The 23,549-nt window shown below is 37.5% G+C and overlaps 1 protein-coding gene across 1 annotated transcript in view; it reads left to right on the forward strand.

Annotated features, from left to right (window-relative positions):
- Window positions 1–4,198, forward strand: part of LOC122401305 (cadherin-89D) — a 44,694-nt gene extending 40,496 nt beyond the window's left edge. Inside the window, exons 19-21 of the mRNA XM_043403370.1 lie at window positions 1,984–2,148; window positions 2,876–3,237; window positions 4,167–4,198. Coding sequence (XP_043259305.1) covers window positions 1,984–2,148; window positions 2,876–3,237; window positions 4,167–4,198 — 559 coding nt within the window. The remainder of the gene's footprint in view (window positions 1–1,983; window positions 2,149–2,875; window positions 3,238–4,166) is intronic.
- The last annotated feature ends 19,351 nt before the right edge of the window (window positions 4,199–23,549 follow it).

Here is a 23,549-nt window from a genome sequence, read left to right on the forward strand (position 1 = left end):
ATAGACAAAGTGTTCAATTATAATTTGAAAATTAATTTTAATGAATTATTCGCAAACGGTCGTGTGTTTGTAATCGTTTAATATTTGAGAGTGATTATATAGTTTGAAAGATCAAAGTTAAAAGTAATTTAACAGTTATAAACAATTAGTGATATTTTGAGAATAATATTAGACAGAACACGAATTTTTATATTTTGAAATGCAATTATGATATTTTCGCGGGCCAATGGTGTAAGTAGTATTATCCGGTTTGTGGCCAGCCAGCTTTGATCAACACGCCTGACTATGTATCATTCTTTCTACTTATACCAGTGTTTGCAAACACTGACGATGTAAGTTTCTCGTATAATTTTGATCAATGCAATTTGAAAGAAACGCTACTAACGAAAAGTTAATTCAAAATATTTGATTATTTATTTAACTGATAAAGCTTTTTTAGTTTATCAAATGTTATGCATTACTCGCTCCTACTAGTTTTAATTAGAGGATACTATATGATTGACGAAGAACAAAAAATTCTATATCATTGCCACTGTTCAGTAACATTAATGCAAGTGGAAATAACGAGCAATAGTTAGACATCTAAGCTAAGCGGTACACGTTACTGAATGTTAATGATGATAGTGAAGAATACTTTTAATACGCGTGTAAAAATATTTTGACTGACCCCAATTAGTAAAATGAAAGAAATTCATGACTATATACGATTATTAGTAAATGTGAATGCTTCGCAGACAAACGAGCATTTTAAAAAACATTCACTGAAAAGAATAGTGAAGGTATACAGCAACTAGCCATAGTATACAATCACTGTAATGTCCATGCTTGCGATGACAGATAGAAATCAAATCGAGTTATCGAAAACAACGACAACCGATGAATTTCGCGAGGAGTCGAGCAACCTTCCACGCGCGCGTGACTGGAAACAATCGCTCATTGTTGCCGACCTGTCAGCCAACAGGGGTCCCGTATCCGGGAATATAAACGAACGCCAGCGATGGGACCAATCCAACGACATACTCATTAATACGTATCAGTTTCCATATTTAAAAGTTTCCTAATAACGAAGAGAGACAATGACAAAAATCTTTACTATCGATCAGTTCTGTCATCCTGGGTCAAATAGGACTATATTTCGTACATTTTCATAACGAAATCTGAATAAATAACAAAGGACGTGAACGCATTAATTGTGTTAAAAATTGAAGAGATACGTCTTTCAGGCATAGGATGCTAACAGGTATTAAGGGGATCAGGCAGTCAGAAAATTAATTTCTTCTTTGATTCTTTTTTCAAAATAATACTATTCAGAATTTAAATGCTACGGTTTCATGACGTTGTCGTAAAAAATAAGGATAAAATTTCCATTTTCCGTATTTAACATTTAAATAGGTTCAGTGCAAAGCAAGGGTTATTCCGAGTATTTTGTTGTTTGGTACATTTGATTCGTTTCTATCAAAATAAAAATAATTTGTATTTGTTTAAGTGCTCCCTATATGGTTGTTTGACAACAGTTTGCAATAAAAATATTGTATTCGTATACACTCTAAGCTACCAAAATATCGTGTAAAAGGAAAATTATTTATACCTAACCGCTTTTTTTTTTAATAAGCCCTTACAAAGAGGCTCAATTTGGCTGTCTGGTCTCCTTAAACTTAAGAGGAACGATCGATACGATCGAACGTCTGGATAGGTCGAAAATTGTTTGGAATAATTCCATCGAGCGAATTGATACGGGATCAATTTCTGATGTCTGTCGATAGTATTTAAGCAGGTCTTAGTCCCATTGGAAGGGAACGCGAGCAACGCGGCCGAAGTAGCCGTGGCAGCCGAGGAATTAAATAAAACCGCGACAGAAGGGAATGCATTTATTATGAAAGCATTCCCCTGGCCGGCGAGGTCGGTCTGCAATATACCAAATATTGTATCAGGGAATTTCCATATCTTTCGCGATGTCGATGCTAGAGCTGGGGGTGGTTGCAGGACGGGCGGTAGTAGTAAGCACGCCGGGAGGACGACAGGGACCCCGAAAGGCCTCGAGGCATCCGCGACGTCCTTGCATTCCAGCGGTCAGGATTCTGGGATCGTGGCGCGCGCCTCCTGCCACTGCAGTCACTCGTCGAGCCCCTCCAGCGGCGAGAGCAGCAAGTAAGTCGAATTACTTACGGAGCTATTCGTGCTATCTAAATTGAAAAGAGTTCGGGACAGATCGACCGGCCATATCACCGCGAGAAATTCACGCGCGCGTTGGTCAGAGTTTCGACAATGCCGGTAGATCCGAGTTGGAGTTACGAGAATTTCGAAATACGCGACGATCTTGTCTTTTTTTTTCACTGATCGAGTCGAATTCGATACCTCCGAGTCTTCTGATTTTTATTTATTCATTTAATGGATAAGATTTTTGCAAGAGGTGTAAATATAAATTGAAATCTTCTTCCCAAACCTTCGGTACATCCGAGAACTTCAAATAAAAATTGAATTCTCCTTTCGATGGTTTTCCTCCAGAATCACGATTGTAATCTGGGACATCGCTTCTGCTGAAATTCTAGGTTTATCCGAGAATCTCGGGTGAACCGAGATCTCGGTTGTCAACAATGTCTCGGTTTCCCGTTGGCGTTAGAAAGAAAACACACCAAATCTTGCCTCGATTCGAATATATCAGATTCTTACGAGATTTTTTCGACTCTTCTACCACTTTCTTAAGGGTTGATCGTTTAATCGACAAGTTCTTAACCCCTCTAATAACAATTGGCTCTTTTACAATGAAAAATATGATGGATAGCGTTGACACCTAGCGAAAGAAATGCATATTTCTGAATACAATATTTTCACCCTGTCTATTACACGCAGATCTTCGTCTCTGTTTCCGTAATAGCGGTTACGAGGACTCTTTGAAATCCTTGCAACGTCGCGAACGGGGAAACGAAGTCTCTCGCGGTGGCCACGACACTTCGAGCATCGTCGGTAGACGTGCGCATCAGGCTACCTCCAGGAGGCGACAGCGTTTCAACTCCTTCTCGAACGGTGAATTCGTTTACGCCCACGAAATGACGTTGCAGAGGGAACAACGTTGTTGCGCTGGGACCGAGAAGAGACGAAAAAACGAGGGGACCGCGCGCGAGCATCGTCGCGCCCATTCCGAGGCGGAAAACAACATCACCGAGACGGTGATACATGAACATCCTGGAACTGAGATCTTACTGTCGAGTTCATTGCAAAATACGTCGAGCCTTCATGGTAAATCCCCCATTACAAATTAGAAAATAATTCTTTTACGTTTGACAATTATTTAAATTAAATGAAAGGATCAGACCGTTTAAACAGGTATGGCTCGACCTAGCAACACGTATATACAGGGTGTCCCACCCGATTTTGACATCTTGATTTTCTCGCTATTGTTACTCGTAACAAAAAATGTTTCAGCGGAGTCTTGAATGGTATCGAGTGGAGCATATTCTTTTGTTATTAGTTTTTTCGTGAGTGGACGCGTAAAGGTCATATAAAGGTCAACTTTGTTTTTTTAAATGGAACGAGGTATTTTTTAATACATTGATCGATTCAGCTGGACAATCGTTATAAAAAAGTACTAACTATGTAACCTCGAAAAATTAGTAGTTCAGGAGATATTTCAATTTAAATAATTCTAAAACACTATTACTGTTGTACTAAGACCTGCACTAAGGCTAGTGATATCTTAAAATGAAATACAATGAAATTCTTATGAAATAGCCTTATGCTATAAAAAAAGCTATTGAATTATAAGAATAGTTAGTTTTTATTTGGATAGTAACTACTAAATAAACGTTAAAATTTTGAATTATTTAAATTGAAATATCTCCTGAACTATTATTTTTTCGACGTTACACAGTTAGTACTTTTTTATAACGATTGTCCAGCTGAATCGATTGATGTATTAAAAAATACCTCGTTCCATTTAAAAAAACAAAGTTGACCTTTATATGACCTTTACGCGTCCACTCACGAAAACACTAATAACATCAGAATATGCTCCACTCGATGCCATTCAAGCCTCCGCTGAAACATTTTTTGTTACGAGTAACAATAGCGAGAAAATCAAGATGTCAAAATCGGGTGAGACACCCTGTATATAATACCTTCGAAAAATTAGAGATGTTTGTTTAATACGCGACACGTTTCTTTTGCAGGTGCAACAAGAAGCAGCCACATGCTGTATTAACGATAGCGAGACCCAGTAGAGGGAGAACTTCCGAGGGGGAGCAAGATAATAGTCTTCCTGGCCATGAGTTTTCTTATTGTCCATAGCATACACCGTGCAAGGTACGCGGCTATGCCCACGTTCTCCAAGGGTTGTCCCTTCTTGCGCGTTCTTCCGAGTGTAACGAGCGATAAGATTAATTTTCTTCGATCATCCGCGTTGCACCGCGAGGATAGTTTTTCAGCTCTGCTGGTTTTGTTCCTGTCTTGGCGAATGCCGTTCGTCCTTTGATGTAGGGATGATGATCGAAACGTGGATCGATCTATTTCCGGGACAACGACACACAAACTTGAAGCAACGATTATCGCAAAGATGGCGTTTATTTTACAGTTTGAAACGAACCTCGTGATTTCTGTCTTATCGATATTCTTTTTGCAATTAATGGAAATTCAGCGATGATTCTCAAGATTGACTCTGAATATAATCAATTGTTATCAGACGTTACACCAGGCGCTGTTTGAGATAATTTATTTAATGTAACAAATTGTTTTGTAGAATTTTTCAGGAAAGCATCGGAGACATTAATGTACGATGCAGCCATACGCGAGAAATCTCGATTCACCGACAACTGTGATGATGTAAATGTTCAGTTAATGCTGTGGTATCGCATAGAGTGCCCTTCAAGTTGTCGCGTAGTCGTCTCCACTATTTTCTAAAACTGGTGGTACGGATCTTTATAAATTTCTTGCTCTCATACGAAAGGACAGAACTAGAAATAATTAACAGTGCTCAACTCTTGAAACACCTACCTGTCTTTCAAGTTGCAATTACCTGAAAACTCTTCACTGCACGAACGTAGGGACTCATTGAATTCCTCTGTTATTCGAACATTTACGTATTTCAAAAAGCATTAAAAGTTTAAGGAAAAATGAAGACTCGAACGATAAAATATTACTCTACGCTTTTGTTTATCGTTTGAACGAAGAATCATTTCTTCGTTGATTGCACCGTTAATTTGGCCATTTCTTTCCACGCAGAGTATTGGCTTTACATACATTTTTATTTCTCCAATTATGTTTTTGTGCAAGATGCGTGTGCCTGAAATTTGATCGATGCTTAGTTTTGATCGCGTTGTGTATAGGAGGAGGATTTCGTGCGACTGATGAAAGATATATTTTTAAGAAGTTACCAATAATCTTGTGCCCGAAGATGCGAGGAAAACGAAGCACCAAGTGGGAACAACACGATCGCGATTCGCGAGTTACTTCCTGTTTTACGCGAAGGTATAATTACGCAAAATGTGTCATCACGTTACCAAAGTACTCGTCATTAATTCGAAAGTCACTCATTCCTGTATATACGCGAGAAGCTTTATCGGAACTTTGAGATTCATTATTATTATTCTTTTTTCTACGTGTTCTATTCGTTAATATTACTTTTTCTACGCGATTCGAATATTATTTATCGTATAGAAATGTTCTTGTAACATGTAAATGTGTCGTGTACAGTACGGTATACATTTTGCGTCGAAAGTTTTGTGAATATCGTGTATTCGAGCACCGTTGTCGTCGATCTCTTTTGCATTGAGAAAAGCATGTAATTTTAGGTTAAAAGATCTTTTCATCGACTAACTTCATAAATAGAATTTTTACGATTAGAAACATTTCATGAAAGTTGGTTTTGCGATGGAACTATTTATTATGCATATAAATTTATCGAGTACTAAAAAAAAAATATTCGTCATTCTTTTCATATCAGAGTGAAAATATCATTTTCATTCGAATGATGTTATTTATTATGTTTTAAACGATATCGCTCATTTGGGTACACGTAGGCTCTACGAATACACGAATTCTGTAACGCTCACTGTTGCTGTCAATGAATATAATTAATATATTTAAAACCACTGTAAGAAAGTGTAACATATGTATGTAATAATGTATAATTTATACCGCGGTCCGAGAAGGCTCGACAAAAAATAACTGTGTTAATAAATCGTTAATAAAGGCAATTACCTTAAAATTACGTCTCTGATTCCCGGGTGGCGAAATTATACTTTCCCCGACGACTGTAGAACGCATATAAAATCAATAGTCCTTTCGGCAACAAGAGAAACGAACCTTTTGCAATCAACGTTACGATTGCCAACAAAGTGGCTTCGTTTCTTTTGGCCTGTGTTCCCCTTTCGTTCATTTCAACTTCATTCGCAATAGACCCTCTGTCGAGTGCACCTCGATATACGAACACGCAAAAGTACCATTTTCGCGGATTAAAGTCGAGTGGAGAGAATTAAATTACGTTAGAAGTAATTTTGGAAAAAGTCACTGAACCTCAAGACGATTTCTTCCGATTTTATTATTTTTAATTTTTTGTTTTCTTCCGATGAAAATCATTGCATTCAAATATAATATGTTTCATACTGAGATTTACAAAAAATTAAATAAGTCGTTTCTTATTTTTTGTATTGTAAGTATAGAAACATTCCGCTATACCAGTTACGTTTTTCAAATACACGATATGCCAATTTTAGGGTTAAAATGATCCCCCCAGGGGGGAGGTGTAAATCGAATGATCGCGAGACGCGCGTGTCCCTTGTCCTTGGCACGAAGGTCACCTTCGCATAATCCTCGATGGCGCTTCGGCGCCTCAGGAATCTCCATCCCCGGCGATCAAATCAGCGTGGGTGTTTTAATTACGATCAAATGAATCGTACGAGAAGATTCCTGATCCGACGGTGTCACCGATATATCGTCGATCGACGGTCCTTGAATCTATTACAACGCGACCGCGAATCAGCCGCGTTCTAGATCACGGGATCCCTCCTCCCTTCCTGGTCCTAGTGAAACTCGTGACAGTGGCATTGAAACGGCGGCAATTGGACGAAAAAGTTTTCAAGTTCTTCAAAGAATCACGGACGATGGAAATGCAACGGTGACAGAGACGAAGAAGAATCGTTTCCGGGGGTGGCGTCCACTCAAGAACCGTTTTCTATGAACAATCGCGAGAGCAAGGTGAACCACGTACGCTTCCAGGACCGTGAAATAGTTTTGGTGTTCGAAGACGTAGGTGTAGAGAAAAATAACTTCGAGCTAGATGGAAATAAATTACAGTGAGAATTGTTTACTCGAATAAGTACATGCGTAAAATACGACGATAGTAGGATGTGATCTGAAATTAAAATTACAAGGGTAGGTGGCCCTTTCCGGTAAAATTGTAATCTCGAATGTAAATCGACGTCCTTGTAAACAAATCCAAAATTAGCAAAATTATGACTTCGACACTTCCTAATTTTCGATTTTATAAAAATCTCGTGCGATTTGAAGTTTTCCTTTTTATTATTGAAACTATTAAGTAGCAGAAGCTTTAATGAAAGTGTTGCTGAACGATACAATAAAACTCACAAGTTTGGATAAAAATGGAATTCAGTTTGAGTACCACTAATATAATGATTTAAGTTTATCGTATAACGTTCCATGAAATTTTATAACGAAAACGGTGTAGTTAGAACTGGTAATTAGCTGATTAATTAGTTTATGTACAAAGAGGAGTCTAGCCGCCGTACAACGTTATTCGAGATTTAATAACTCGAGTTACGACTCTATTAGATCAACATTATTTCAATATGTAGACATAGGTGCATTGGGGAGGTCGAACACAAACTATGCTATACTTTCTCAATCATGGCGTGTTGCATTAATGTCGCGATACTGAGACTAGAACAACCAATTAACTATTTTCAAAACTTTAATGTTTCCATTTCCATTTAATATGTTGAATTTCGTTATGACTTTTTATTAATTCTTGTTTCTTCGAACTCTCCTAAATCCTCCATTGACTGTGTTACTGATAAAATGTATTTAGAATTGTTTATTTCTTTCTTTCTACTTATTCCAGATTTTGAATTAAACTTAGTTTTAAATATATTCAGAATATTTCGAGATTATTTTGAATCGACATTTTAGATTTCTTAACATAGGTAGTCCAATATTTAATAAACAGAAATTTAGCAGTATAGAATGAGGTAGGATATGTGAGACTGAGGACATGTGCATCTATTATACAATTCGAATGAGAAAAGATGATTCCAGTTTATAGAGTTCAGATTAATTATCGTAAAATGGTCATTAGATTTAAAGTTTCTTTTCTCGACACACTTTAAAACTTCAGAGGCTTTAGACACGAGCGGGATAAGGAAGGCAAGGACAGGATGATACGAATCGCAAAGTAATAAGATGTCAAGAGCAGGAATGATATTTATGAAAAGTACATGATCAAAAGAGTTAAAAACCATATTGAATTGGGAAAATTTAAGAAAATTCAAAAACTCACTGTATTGTAGAGTATGGATTTGAAGTTAGAACCATTAAAATTAGGATCTGAAAGAAAAAACAAATGAAAATGTATAGTTGATGCAACAAGTTCAAGTCTAATAAGAGGTTCGAGCACGAAAAGAAATTATGATGCAAAGAGATGGGTGGAAACTACTGTATACCAAATCTATTTGCTGATTGAAAGATTAAAATTAACAAATGTTCTATAGGAAAAGACTGCTTTAGACACCGTCTAAATTCGACTGCGTTTATAAATAATTGAAATTAGTACAGTGACGTCACTTATCGTATATGTTTTCAACGTTGCAATCTTGTTACGATACGTGGTCGATTTCCATGTTAGAAAGTGCAACAGCTGCTTTATTACGCAGGAAAATCTAATCTTATGGAATTTACTCTTACATTAAAATCACGTAGAGGGTTTACAAGTCAGAGTATTTTAGTATATTATATATTTATTCCATCGGTTTACTTTAGGCATTATTTTTGCTGTCTATTTATTTCTAACATTTACAAATAAATTTAAATATATTTAAAGTATCTGTTCTCTACTTATTGCAAGTGGAAAAGAAAATATATTTTCTTGTTCTATTCTTGTTTTTGTTTCTTTTATCATCTTCATCTGTCTTATTTATTTATATTTTTGTTAATTTATAGAAAATTCAAACCGTCGCAGGGCGTGGAAAACGTTCTGAATTTCCAATTAATGCCTGTTGGCTATTCAATATGAGTTTGTTTCGCTGTTGGACAAGCATTTTATTGCCAAATGTTTAATTCAAGAAACGGTAGAAAGTAGTCCAATGTATGCAACCTTACCCTTTGCCCTTCCTTGCCATTAGTTTGTCGGGGAGGTTGCGTTGGTCCAGCCTTCGTAGTCCTCGAACAGTGAAAACTGGTGGAAATTCGGTCACGTCATTGAACACGATTTTCCATCGCGGCGGTGATACGTATCGCGGAGGAACTCGGCCGTACGGGAAGGGAAAAGGGTCGAAGGGGGTAGAAAAGATGGTGTCGTGGCGCGGAAAAGTAGCATCACTGGGTCGTTGTGTGCGATGTGTGATAATTCTTCGGAAGGCCCTCGTAAGTGGCCGAATAAATCATCTGTAAATGGGTTAGGTTGTAATTGTTCCACCCACACGTCGGACCGCCGCGCCGTGTCGGAGGATGTCAGGGACGCTTGCTACGGAAATCGGGGAACGCTGCAACTACATCGTGTAAAACACGATTCTCTATTAGACCGTGGTAATTTCCATAAACTTTGCAATTTTCATTTACGTTTCGCTCGATTTCTTTTCCCGGAACAAGATTTTTCCCAACGATTTACTTCGATCGAAGACGCAGGGGTAGTTTTCTAATACTTCGAATCGTGATATTCGATGAGGGATATGAACTAAATTATTATCTAGATAATAACTTTTTTATTAACATTTAAATATTGTCAACGAAACGAATTCTTGTATATAAACCATTTTAATATTTTGCGTAATAATCGTTTTGAATATACTTATACAGAGTAGATAGTATAGTTTTAATTTTTGTTTTTAATATTCTTATTTGTATTGTAGATTGTCATTCGTCCCTCAGTCTTTATTTCTAAGCAGACTAAACAAACCGGAGACAATCCCAAAAACTGCGTTACAATACAGAAAACGATCTTCGACGATAGAAATCGAAGTCACATAGACTACAAGAGAAGATATAAAAGCAACCTGTACCAATATACTTATTGATATACGTATTGATACATTCAGTGAAAAGCGACCAGTTGTGAAAGCTCGATTGTGAAGAGTCAACCATTCAGTCGAAGACGATCACTCAGCGAGTCGTACAGCAGTTTCATTAGAAGATCCTCAGGAGTAGGACTGTTATCCATCCACTAAACATCAGAGAACAATCGGAAGAATCAAGTTAGGATCTCAAAAATTTCATTTCTACTAAATTGAATCACTCGTAGCAATATATTCTCAACTTCTCACTCGATTAAGCCGAATGTGACTCGAATTTGAGTCACGGGGCTCGAACTAGCAAAGTTGTAACTGAATTACGAACCAAATCCCTTTCGTTTCAGCCAGAATTCACAGGAAGTAGATCCCGGAAAAATAATTAATTGAGAATCTGGCAGGTGGGACAGAGCCAATTTGTCGGGCGATTGCTTCTTTCTGATCACGTTAAAACGTACAGCTTCGCCAAATTTTTCCTCTCGAGCCGAAGAAAGGGTGTAAAAAGCACTGGAATTTCCGCAGCAAGTGAAAAGCCCCGTGGAAAAAGCCGTCGAGATTGTCGCGCTACGGGTTGTAAATCATTTTCGAAGGGCAAGAGCACCGGGGTGATTTCTGAGCCGAATATCACAATTCGGGTAGTAACTGCGTAGGGAATTTGACGGGTGTGTGATTTATTCGGCGCGACGATTGCGACGCGATGAAACTGAGGACATTTAAGCGTTCGAGGACTTCTCAAAACGATATTAAAAAGGGGTCTGGGTTATAAATCTACATATTTCTGGTCCTTCGATTTTTCATGCCCGACAGGAAACAACCGAACATGTAAAATAAACAATGCATTTATTTCTAAAATAGTTTCGAGGACTATAATTTTGCTATGTAAATACCTCGTTCTTAAATTCGCAAAATACAATTAATTGCACGGGAATTGTGTGCTCTTGTATCGGAGAACGAATGCAGCATCCTTTATATGAATTGACAGAGATGGGCAGTTGTTGTTATGCAGTCTATTTAACAGTAATTGTTCTGGAGACACTAATGGAGATAAACGTGTTGTAATTGATTGTATTCCATTCCACGAAATCCTATTTCGATTATGTAGCCCCCTGAACCTTCGTGCTATTACGATACCTATCGTATATGTCAGCGACTATTTTAAAAGATTAAAATCAAGTGCAAAATATCCAATAATTTATACAAAGTAAAATAACGTATTTTAACGGAAGAACCTTCGTGTTACAATTTCTGTAATAGGATTAATGAATAAATGAAGGAATAATTAGAAGAAAATAAAAATTCTCAAGAGGATTCATTCAAAATTCAACCATGAGGATTTTTTATTAATAAATTGTATCAGTACCTTACCCATGGTTGTATTTATCAAAAATCAAAAACAAATTAAAAAAAAAAATGGATAGAGGTTAGATAGTGTGCGGCGACATTAAAAAATTTCAAACCGTTCTGAAAAAATTATTTTTAGTTCCGAGGTTCAATCACAATCATTTTTGGTGAATACGCATACCCTCCAATTCCTACGCACTTTCGAGAAAAAAATTCTTTACCGAAAATACAATGTCTGACCATGAATGAATGATTCCCCTTTAATTTCATGCGTATGTTTAAAACATCATAACTTCTGAACGGATTGGAGGATTTTAATGTTTCAAAATGCAAACAACACGTAATTTGCCGAACAATATGTAGAAATTCCAAGAATATTCGATAAATTGTTCCTTAACCCCGTAAAGTGAGAAAAACCCCATAAAAGTGTTCCAATTTTCAAACGTCCATAACTTCTACAATAGTGAACATATCTCATTGAAATTTAGTCTGGAAGTAGAGCTCATGGATACCTACAAAAAGGTATTAGACAACATTTCCATAGAATGTGAAACAAATTTCTTAAAAATCATAAACGTATTTTTAAGAAAATACTTTCATATGTAGGTATAGTCCAATTATTCGGCATATTTCGTTTTCCAGCATTGCCTCAGTCCCTTGTATGCCGGATAATCGGAATTTTACTGTACCTAAGTCGCAACGTAACAAGGTTCTATCAAATTTTAGTACAATGCTTCCCCCGGTATTCAATTCTGACAATAGCCGTTGCATCGCGTTTGAATCCTAAGCATTATCCTCGCGTTCCAGAGCAAAGCCATCGACATCACGGGGCTTACATCACGGATGAACGTAACTGGCTGCGTCGTACGCAACACAACCCAAGCATACATACGGTGAATTAGCCACGACGCGCGAGCTTGTTATCTGTGCACGTAATGAGGTACTCGAACCAATATCGCAGGAGCAAGGTATCGATTGTTCTCGGACATTGCCCCGATGTTAATCTTTAGCTATGCATCCACACGCCACTTTATACGCCGGTTAATTCGAGATATTGCGTACTGGTAAACCCGGAGAAACGTTTGCTTTCAGCAGCTAACTCTGATTGGATACTTTTTTGCAATCGCAATTTTTATCACCGGTTAAGACTAAAAAATTAAGAGCCAAAATCATCGTGTACGAATTAAAATTGTCCAAGTACTTGAAGTTCAAACCAAATCAAGTATTTGGTTACCCAAGTAGCTTCAGTATTTGATCAAATTTGAGAAAATCTCAAGTACTTGATGTTCAAACCAAGTCAAGCATTATCCAAGTTTTCTTGGATAATGAAGATTGCTTAAAAGCAATGAACTATTTGATTTAATTTAAGCAATCCAAGCTGGGATTTAATTTGTATTTGACTTGATTTAACTGGTGTTTTCAAGTACTAGGACGCATCTAATAGAACAGCTATTCATCGCGAGTTTAAGATCACGATAAGCAATTCTGTGTCACAACAGAGGCTTCCATTTATCCGTACAACCGCTAATGGCCCTGGCGGAAACCGAAAGTTGAGGAAGGTTCCGTACTCGAGACGCTAGTTGACCAGTACTGAGAACTGTAGGGCAACTTGACTGGAAACTGTGTTGATGTTGCCACCGCGGCTTAAATAGTACCAGGGGTGGGGGGTCTGCTTTAAGAGGTTGACAGCATTGATCGTTCCCCAAATCCTTTGCAAACTTCAAAGCTGACAAGTTAAGTAATCCTCAGTCCTCTAATCGACGCCTGAGGTTAGATCGTTGCGGTGGTAGTTGGTGACTCCGCGTAGCGGTGTAGAATTTCTTACCCTGAGAGTTGCTATTAATCAGCCCGGGCATTATCCACGCAGAGACACTAGAAGTTTAGATAGTCTTCGTACTAATCAATGTGGATGCATGGGGATTGCAATCCGGTATCGTACTGCCGGTACTTTGTACTGATTAAATGTATCTCAATTCCAGGGCTCTTGGGAGCCACATCTTTAAATAAAGGCAAAATGTAAATGACACCCGCGAAAGCTTATTTCGATATTCATTCACGATTGGGTATGACTATTCTCGTCAAACTATTCTAAACAACGTGTTTGCACGTAGAGCGCAAAATATGATGTTTTCTGGAGTCACTAAGGTTGTAACTGGTACTGAACCCCTGTACGACTTAACTGTGTAAACTCAACTTTAATAGGATACGCTCGCTAAAATATTTAAAATATTGCATACCAAAGGGAATAGCTTGGAAAATATAATAAAAATTTAACGACGTTGATTTTATTTGTAATAATTGTACGCGCTGTGCTGTAATAAATTGAATAGTTTATACCTGCGAGAGATTTTGCGACAGCGCGATCGAGAAATGACGGCTCGCCGCATGGATGATCTTCTCGCGGTAGATATTTTGCGAAAATGAGTTTTAGCCGCTCGATCGGGCCGAAACGAATCGAATTACCGAGCGGTTAATAGGATCGCGACGAGGTGTCGACTGGTTTAAAAGAAGGAAGATTAACGCGCGACCTTGACCCTGGTGACTGGATCCCTTGGGATTCCTGGGTACTGATATTGGCGAGGGATTGCACTTTCGCGCAAAATGGAGGAAGCAGGAACCACGGGCGAGGGACGCGAAGGGTTGGGACGAAGGGCTGATGGAAAAGTCGGAAGCTTGCCCTTGCTCCCGTCACGGAATAAGTAGCTAATATTTCACCGGAGTATTCGAATAACGCTCGGAAAGACGGCATCTTGCAAACCGAGATGATGTCGTCGAACACGTGCCGCTTGAAGAAGGTTGCAACCTTCAATTTGATCTCGAAGACGCTCGAAATCCTTCGCGGCTTAATATCTCCGCTCCTCTTTGGTTCGAGGATCGACTCGAACCTTCCGGGGACGAAGTGCCCGGTGAATTTTTTTATCGAGCCGCGTTCTTCTCCATCGATCTCTCGTGGACGCTGGGAATTGATTTCACAGCCTCTCAATTACTCGATCGACGATGGTAAAATTGAATGTTCTCCAAAACAGAGCCACCAGCAAGAAAGACAGGATTGCTTAAACATTAGTTTCGATTAATATATTAATCGTGTTTTCCTCGTGTCGTATAAGCCATTTCTTTGTATAAAGTAGATTAAAATTACAACTTGTATTTAGCTCTGTTTTTTCTAGCCCTGCTCTCCCTACTGCAATTTTTTCATAATTATAGATAAGAGTTCTTAAGCGATGTCTTTTTAACAGTAAAGGTGCATCAATCTATTCAAGAAACTTTTGATAAACTCTGTTTGAATCGACAGCAATTTCAAACATTACTTGTATAAACAAGTATTCGTATGACAGAAGTCAGAAGAGACCACGTTTATTGCCTTTCTGTATTCAAACAAGTCCAAACATTAATATTTCAGAATACGACAATAATTTAATAACCTGTTGGAAGATTAATTTCTTTGAAGATAGCAACCTAATAATCCCTCTTTCTAGCCCCGTATTAGTACACGATAACTAATAACAAATGATATTAAAATTTGTAATGGACACAGTGGCAAAGGCTGCTGGCTATACCATCAAAAATTGTTTGTAGTTGATAATAACTTTGGAGGACACCGTATTTCCACAGCTGTGTGCTCTGATGCCACCAGAATCCGGCAAAATTTTTATAACGAGCTCAGAAACCAGGACAATGGACACCTATTACGGGTCCTCGTGCTTGGTATCATTCTGCCAAGTACTCGCGGCTAAACCTTATCCTTCGCCCCCGTATTAAAACTATACTTCTCGTCCGTATACTGTTTATTGCACGAAATTACGTTTTCGATACTCTCGACGACGAGACAGATTTCTTTATTCAAATAATGCACTTAAAGTCATCGTTCATAATTTATAGGGAGAACACGAGCGTTTGTCAAACGTGGTTCGACGGTTGACTAATTCTGTTACAATTATTTTCTAATACCTTGTAAGCACATATTACTTCACACTCAAACAATTTCTACTTTCTTTATTATATTCGTATAATTCTTTTTGCTTCGACGTACTGTTTGTAATTTTTATTTCGCGCTTACAGTATCTATGTGAAAATACAGTCGACGGATTCGGATAATCTTCTGCAAGATAAAATCGGAGTTGGAATACGTTTATTTAATTTTATCGTTTTTAATTATGGATTCTGATTTGTCATGGTTTGTTCAGTGGTTGGAATCCGAGGAATCGTAAGGTTAAACGAAGTTAATTCTTAAAGATGTCAAGGATGCTCGAAGATCGCGGAATACTTTCTTTCCGCGGATTCCTTCTTGATCCGTATGGAGAAGGAAGAGGAAGAAAAGCGACGACGGGAGGTGGAGCGAAATTAAAACCTGCGCAATCGAAACGGGACGCCCCACCGTCTAGTGTAAATCTATCCTCAAATGGAACAAGAGCGGAGGCCAGGTTGTCGAGAACTTTCGATGCCCCGGGGGTAAAATCGAAGGCTGCAGCCTTGCCTTCGTATTAAAGGCGATTTTGTCTGGTTTCGGAGAGGCTAGTAGCGTCTTGGAACATTATTCAAATACTTGGAGTTATTTATAAATTAAGGCATACCAGGGAAAAGTGCAGGGAAACGAAAGGGGAGGGCCAGAAATAAGTACAGTAAGCCATCGACTTATATTGTTAAGCTTGGAGAGACTGAAGAGGGGGATGGGGTTCGTTTGTGCCATCGATCAAAAAATTTTATTTCATAAAAAGGGATTTAATTACTGCTCTGACTTCCGCGATACACAGAAAAAATATATCCCAATTTTTAAGACAACGATGGACTCGCGAATGTAAAATAAAACAAACGGATTTAGCAGCAATTTTTATTTTTTTAAATAGAAAATATGAGAAACATCAATTAAATATGTCAAGCCGATTTTTGTGGAATTTTATTATATATTTACTTATTTACTTTTTTTGTTTGTTGACGTCTGCGTACGTAAGATTAGTTTATTTAATCCTTGCATTTGATTCAGTCAACGGTGTATTCCACAATACAGGTAAGTACTTACTGTTTTGTTTGCAATGAAATTCTTAGGGAAATATTCTTCTTTTATAAACGTACTGCTTCAAGGGAGTAATTTATGGATTCCAGGCAGTCCTATCATTTTCTGGAGCATTTCAGGGAACGATGTCTGCAATCAGATTAAATCACTCGAAGATATGAGCACGATTCTCAAGACCATTCGGCTCTTCTATCCATTCTGCACAATTGGGAGAAACATCTTCGTGCAGCCGCGATACGTATTTAATTTTATTTGTTCCTTGCGTAGAAACGTAGCGCGAATTCAAAAATTTCGTTTGCTAAAATTTTTCAGGTACTCGTGAAACGTAAAAAATACACAAACGATGAAGGAAGTTTTAAAAAACCGTCAACTTCACTTTCAGGATTTCGTCTGCCATTACATACGACAGGTTCGATACGATGGCATACAAATTATTGATAGTTATTGACAGTTCGTGATATGGACGTTTATCTCCATCGCATTCAATCATTTCGAATGGTAAATACGACTTGAATAAACAGATAAATGGATTATTATCGACCTCGTATTTGTATTCCAATGACAGAACCTGGTATTGTTTCCATCGCGTATAGTACTTTCTTTTTGAGTTGGGAGTTTAATGTCGCATGATACTAATTACACAGTAATATTACATACCTTGATCAGTTTTTACGAGATGACATTACAACAATTACTACAGTCGATTTGTTTGTTTCGAAAGGCTCAAAATTGAATTTTAAGATCCTAACTGATAATTTGAACGATTAGTTGACAATTTAAGACCATCGAGAATAATATTTATCAATAATTATCAACATTGTACTCTGATTAACGATTCGTGATTGAATGATATACTGTGCGAATTTTACTGTTTTCTTTTCCTTAAACTCTTCCAGTGGCTTTTTATCGGGGAAGCTGTTTTTAGTTCTTAAACTACGTATCGTATTTCTCCACGTATTCGCTCCATTAATTTTTAGTTTGCTTGAAGAGTATCTGAGAAGGTCAGTGATTAATGGGAAAGAAATTTTTTGGAGATACTCGTGCTATTTGTTTCTTGCTTTCATCGCGCGCTATTTTATTGTGACATGGAGTGCTACGAAAAATGATCGTTTTATCTTTGGTCGCGCTGTAATCCATTTTTTGGATATCGAGGATTATACGAATCTCCAAATTTTCTTCGTCAAATCTTTTATTATTTTCCTCGTGCAAGATTAAAAACTCTAGAACGTTTTAAAATTATTTGTACAATTTCGTTATTTTATTCCAAATAATTATCAACTTCCAACACTGTTTCGTAATGCTCGGGAGACGAATGTAATAATTCTTTGGATAATTTATTTCCAAAGTTTATGGAAACATTATACTACAAAATTATCGTTGGAGGAACAATATTCACGCGAAATTATAGTTTTTTCTAGAGTGCAAGCAACGCTAACATCTATGTAGCTGCTACTAATGATCCTAATAATTGCTCCCATAGCACTTTTTGCTACAGGAATGCACCGAATAATTGGCCATAGTCGAAGCACGGGCGCAAACTTTAAGCGAAGAATTTCAATTTTAATTTTACGCCAAGATTCCGACGCCCACCCTCCATTACGCGCTTCTTGCGAACGGCACGATTCTTCCTCGTCGAATTAATCACCGTTTTAATCGCAGCCTCGCGAAGAAGCGCTTAGGGTACAAGGTCGTAAAGCGTCGCTGAAGAGTGTGATCATTGTCGTTGGTCGTGGGCACTGATTCCTCTGGAATTATTCACCGTCGCGACTGAATCTAATCGTATAACACGGTAAACTATGAAAATTATGGCATCAAAATTCTCTACGGAGCGACCATCTTCTTGCACGACTCTTCCCTCGTCGCCACGTTCACTTATCAATGCCCTTTCCACAGAAATGTGCCGGTATAACTTAAAAAACTCGTCAATTTTTAAACTGAAAAATTCATGTCTTCGCAGAACTATCTTCAAAAATGAAATTTTCGCTTCTCCGTCAAATTTAAACAGCATATAAATGAAACAATGACGAGCACGTCAAATGGTTCTAGCTAGTAAAAGATCGCGTTATTAAATAGATAAAGCAAGGCCTAGCACAATAGTTAAAAGTTCAGAGATCTAAACAGACAGGACGTGGCATTATAGAACCATTTCACTCAAGATGTATTGCTATGCGTACAGAAGTTGGCAACTCATGGAAGTCAAGGATATATTAACTGTTAATTTCGAATCGGTACCAAATTTATTTAGATATGTTTAACGAGAAACTAAGAGCCGCCTAACGGACAATTATTGCTGTTTTTATTGCGCAGGTGCATTTACGGAATGGAAACAGCGACAAAACTCCGGCGTTAATAACTAACAATTAAGAAGGCGATCGATGGGAAATTTTTTAATACCAGAGTTCATGGTCCGTTTCCACGAATGTAAAATAACTTACAGTGTTTCGCTTGACGAAGGACGAATGGCATAGTTATCAACGTGCATAGACACGGACCGATAAAGTATACATGGAATACGTTTATCGTGACTTGCAGCACGCCTTTAATTTAGCGAAATCGGTTTTGTCCAGCAAAATCGCAAAGTCTGCTTTTGCTTCTCCTTTATCTTTCTTCAAATCTTGTCGCAAATTACCTGAATCCTACGTTATTTAAACTTTATTTTCTTAATCTATAATTCGAAGTATTATCTTTTGAATGTTCCGTCCCATTACCCTCGCTCCTATTTCAAAATCCTTGAAAATCCAAGCAATCTCCACAGAAAAGGCATTCAAACGTTGGATCTTTGTTAGATCATTTCTATACCGTTATTGTGTTGGAAATTCAAGCTCTGAATCTTTGCCAGTTCATTTCTGTATCACTGTATCGTTATCAGTACGTTTCTATATCTGCATCAGAATCTTTGCTAGTCCGTTCTGGATCATTCAGTTTTCACATTTTGCCAGAATCTCCATTATAGCGTGATCGTAAGTTCTACTGACCATAATAAGCGATTTGTTCGGAACGCTTTCAACCTAATTAAGCTTAAGAACAAACATAGATTAATTTAAAAAATTAACACGTTTACAGTACCTAAGAAATAATAAAATTAATAATAATAGAGATCTCGAAATAAAAATTATCAAGTAAAGGTGAAAACTCCTCTAAAAATCTAAAGATTATTCCTTAATGGGGTACTCAACATTCCACGATCTCCGTAGGAGTCTCTTTCGTTACGTTAAAGTTTTATAGGTCATGGAGTTGGTGATCGTTTAATACTTTCGAGTAATTTATTCACACTTTCGAAGAAAATTCTACGTAATTTCTTAGTAATTTTTCAAATTGTGTGCAATTCCCTATTTAAGTGTTCCTCGAATCACGATATTCGACAATGGTGCATGTTGTAAATTTAACTGACGTATTCCCTTGAGACGTATGACCTCCATACAGTACATCAAGCTCGTGTAATAATATTTTAGCATGCTCTTTCTGCGAGTTAATATCAGCGATCGAATGAGAATTGTAGAAGAGATGCCTTGAATAGACTAGGACATCTATAATGTACAATACATGATGTACACCACTACACACACACACACAAGCATTCAACGGATAATTTTCTTATAGCATACTTACCGCACTTAAACCAACCATGTTTTCATCTTGATTACTGATTTTCTTCTTCTCCTTGATTGCATTTAATTTCACTCGTTTGCTTAATATAGACGAAGGATCAGTTTCTGAAATCACTATTCATTCCTTGCATTCTTCGTTAATCTAGATATCTTCCTTTGACAAACATACATAGATACACTTCCATAGCAACCTTGAGGCATGCGTTTCCTTTAAAATTCAATTCTAATATCACAACGAACGTTTAAACTGATTTTCTCGTACTCTTAAACTATCCATTTCGCTATTTAGATCACGATTAGATTTTGTTTCATCGGTACTTTGTTCAGGAGTTTATGAAAATCTGTTTAACAATTTACTGTAACAAAAAGAAGTTTAGGTGATCTCTATCCCTTTTAAAACATTGATGACATTTAACAAAATTAGTACAAAATATTAATAACTGGCTTTTGAAAAATTGTGTAATGCGTACAATAAGGACAATAACTCGAAAGGAAGACCAAACACTCTTTTTATTGTTTTCTTTTTGCACAGAATCCGTTATCGAAGAGGTTCTCCTGTACAATTGAGTGTAATTTCGTCTACGACCGTGACTTCTCGCGTTCGGATTCAAGATCGTCTCGGTTGGGGGGCACCAGAGACGAGCATTGTCCGTCTCGTTAGCAGAAAAATGCTCGTCGTTGGGAATCGACCGACGAGAAAGTTGCGGTTACTCCCAAGAGTTCGTTTAAGCCGGTTGGCAAGAACACGACGGCTGGTGCATGGACCACACAAACACCGACGATGCTCCAAGATTTATGATCCCCGATCGCGCTTCTCGTCGAGCCCTTTTTTGCACCGAGAGTTGTCGTTGCTTTAAAGTCTTCGCGCGAATACGAAGGCGTCGAGAAAAACTCTTACAACGTTAAGGGGATTCCCTCGTATCTCGGATCGAACAATAAACAACCATCAAAATTGTTTGTTTCACAACTGTCGTTGAATACCATTATACGTTCACTCATTTTTCTTAAATGCTACATAATGTTTGTATTTAAAAAGTGGTTCATCAAAAATGGTCGTTCAGAATGTGAATGTCTTTAGAGGATTATGTCGAGAAGCGTGAGCGTCAAAGAGTTGGAGATTCGTTTGAAAGTTTCACAAATTAGCAGTTGCAAAACCCTAAATAATATTTATTTTCATGACGCTTGAAACCTAGTATTGAAAATTCTACCTAGTCTATAAGCAGTGTCTTAAATATTATTTGGAGAACTCTAAATGTGCTTAAGAACGTTGTATGTTTTCCAACGATGAATCTTCATAAATAGGCTAGATCTATTTCCAAGCATCTTGTAAGATGCGTTTCGTGTAGAAAACTACCAAGGTTGGTTTCCTCTTCAACTTGGCGCCAATTGCGTCTGTTCGTTTAACAGTATGTGTATTGTGGATTGATCACGATTGAATTGTTTCTGTTACCAAACAACAGAAGAATCGTAATTGAATTGCAAAATACTTTAGTTGGTCACACAAGACCACAATTTTGTTTTCCTTAACAATCACGGAGAACGTATCTTTTTTCGGCTTTTGTGCGATATCAACAATGCTTTACGTTGCTCCAGAATTTCTTTCGCTCGATATCGTAGGAGGTTCATTTTTCGTTGTTCCAGGCAGTATCTGCTTCAATAACGGTACGCTTTCTCTGCATTTGTACATACTGTCTCAGATGGAGACATAATCTATTAAATATCTTTCGGTCAAATTGAGCGGAACTCGTGCATCGAAGCGATTTACGCAACGGAGCATCACTAAATGATCGCGAATGACGGTTTTCGATATTTTGAGTATTTGCCAATTCTTGTATAAAGCTGGTTATTTTCGATCAGTATTTTGGTGCAATCGATCAGTGGTCAGACATCTGCCAGAGTGATGTTGACGCATCGTGTATAAAATAAACGAAATTCGAAGAAATTTTAGGTTACATAAGAGAACGGTTAAATCACTCAAATCAATCATTCTTGCAGTGAAATATATAACATTATTAAGAAAACACCACTTGCTAAATATTACTAAAATTTTTTAAAGTAGGTACACAAACAATTCAATTTTCGCGTACTTATACATATAATACTAGCTTTTGCCCGCGGCTTCGCTCGCACAGGAAACCGTTTAGTTCCCTCGGAAATAGATATTGTTTCTCCATTAAACCTTTTAAGCCCCCATTCACCTCTATAGAGTTTTAATTTTATGTCATGTCGCCATCTTATATTTCAAAATTGATACCATTTTCGTAATTAACGCCCCAAAAAACCTTCATAACGACACCCATACCGATATTTAGGCGTATTTATACCATTACAATGGTTTAGTGATAAGATAATAATTACGTACTTACATGTTAAATTTGAAGTTTCTAGATCCATTTACGAAAATAAGGCAACTTTAATGCGAAATAAGTGTATCAATGAGCATTCAGACCAAGTATCAGGTAAATCCGACCACGAACAAAATATGTCCCACACAAACATTGCAACCCCTTTTCACCCCTTCAGAGGTAGAATTTCTTAAAATGCCGGAACAGATGTTTGATTAATTATGTCAAAGAGCATTAAGACCAAGTTTCAAGTAAATCCGATCACAAATAAAATATTCCTCATACAAACGTTGCAACCCCTTTCCACCCCCTTAGGGATTGAATTTCGGAATATTCTTCCTTATTTCTTGTATACATCATAAAGGAAACCTCTGTGCAAAACTTCAGCTTTTTATGTCGAAGGGCTTAGCCTGGGCGTTGATGAGTCAGTGAGTCAGGCCTTTCATTTTATATACAGGGTGTTCGGCCACCTCTGGGAAAAATTTTAATGAGAGACTCTAGAAGCCAAAATAAAACGAAAATCAAGAGTACCAATTTGTTAATGGATGCTCCGTTAAAAAGTTATTAACGTTTAAAGTTCCGCCCGTGTGGAATTTTTTTCTCGAAAATGCGTAAGATTTTGGGGGGTATGTCTATTCACCAAAAATGATTGTAATTGAATCCCGCAACCGAAAATAATTTTTTCAGAACGATTTGAAATTTTTGAATTTAATTGTTAATAACTTTTTAACGAAGCCTCCATCAACAAATTGGTATTCTTGATTTTCGTTTTATTTGGGCCTCTAAAATCCCCCATTAAAATTTGTCCCAGGGGTGGCCGAACACCCTGTATATAGATATACAGGGTGTTCGGCCACCTCTAGCAAAAATTTTAATGAGCGATAGTAGAGGCCAAAATAAGACGAAAATCAAGAATACCAATTTGTTGATGGAAGCTTCGTTAAAAAGTTATTAACGTTTAAAGTGCCGCCCTTACTGAATTTTTTTCTCGAAAATGCGCAAGATTTCGGGGGTA

This window comes from Colletes gigas, unplaced genomic scaffold (assembly GCF_013123115.1).
Source record: "Colletes gigas isolate AHSC1104 unplaced genomic scaffold, ASM1312311v1 Colletes_gigas_Sc00023, whole genome shotgun sequence".
NCBI classification, from domain to species: Eukaryota; Metazoa; Arthropoda; class Insecta; order Hymenoptera; family Colletidae; genus Colletes; species Colletes gigas.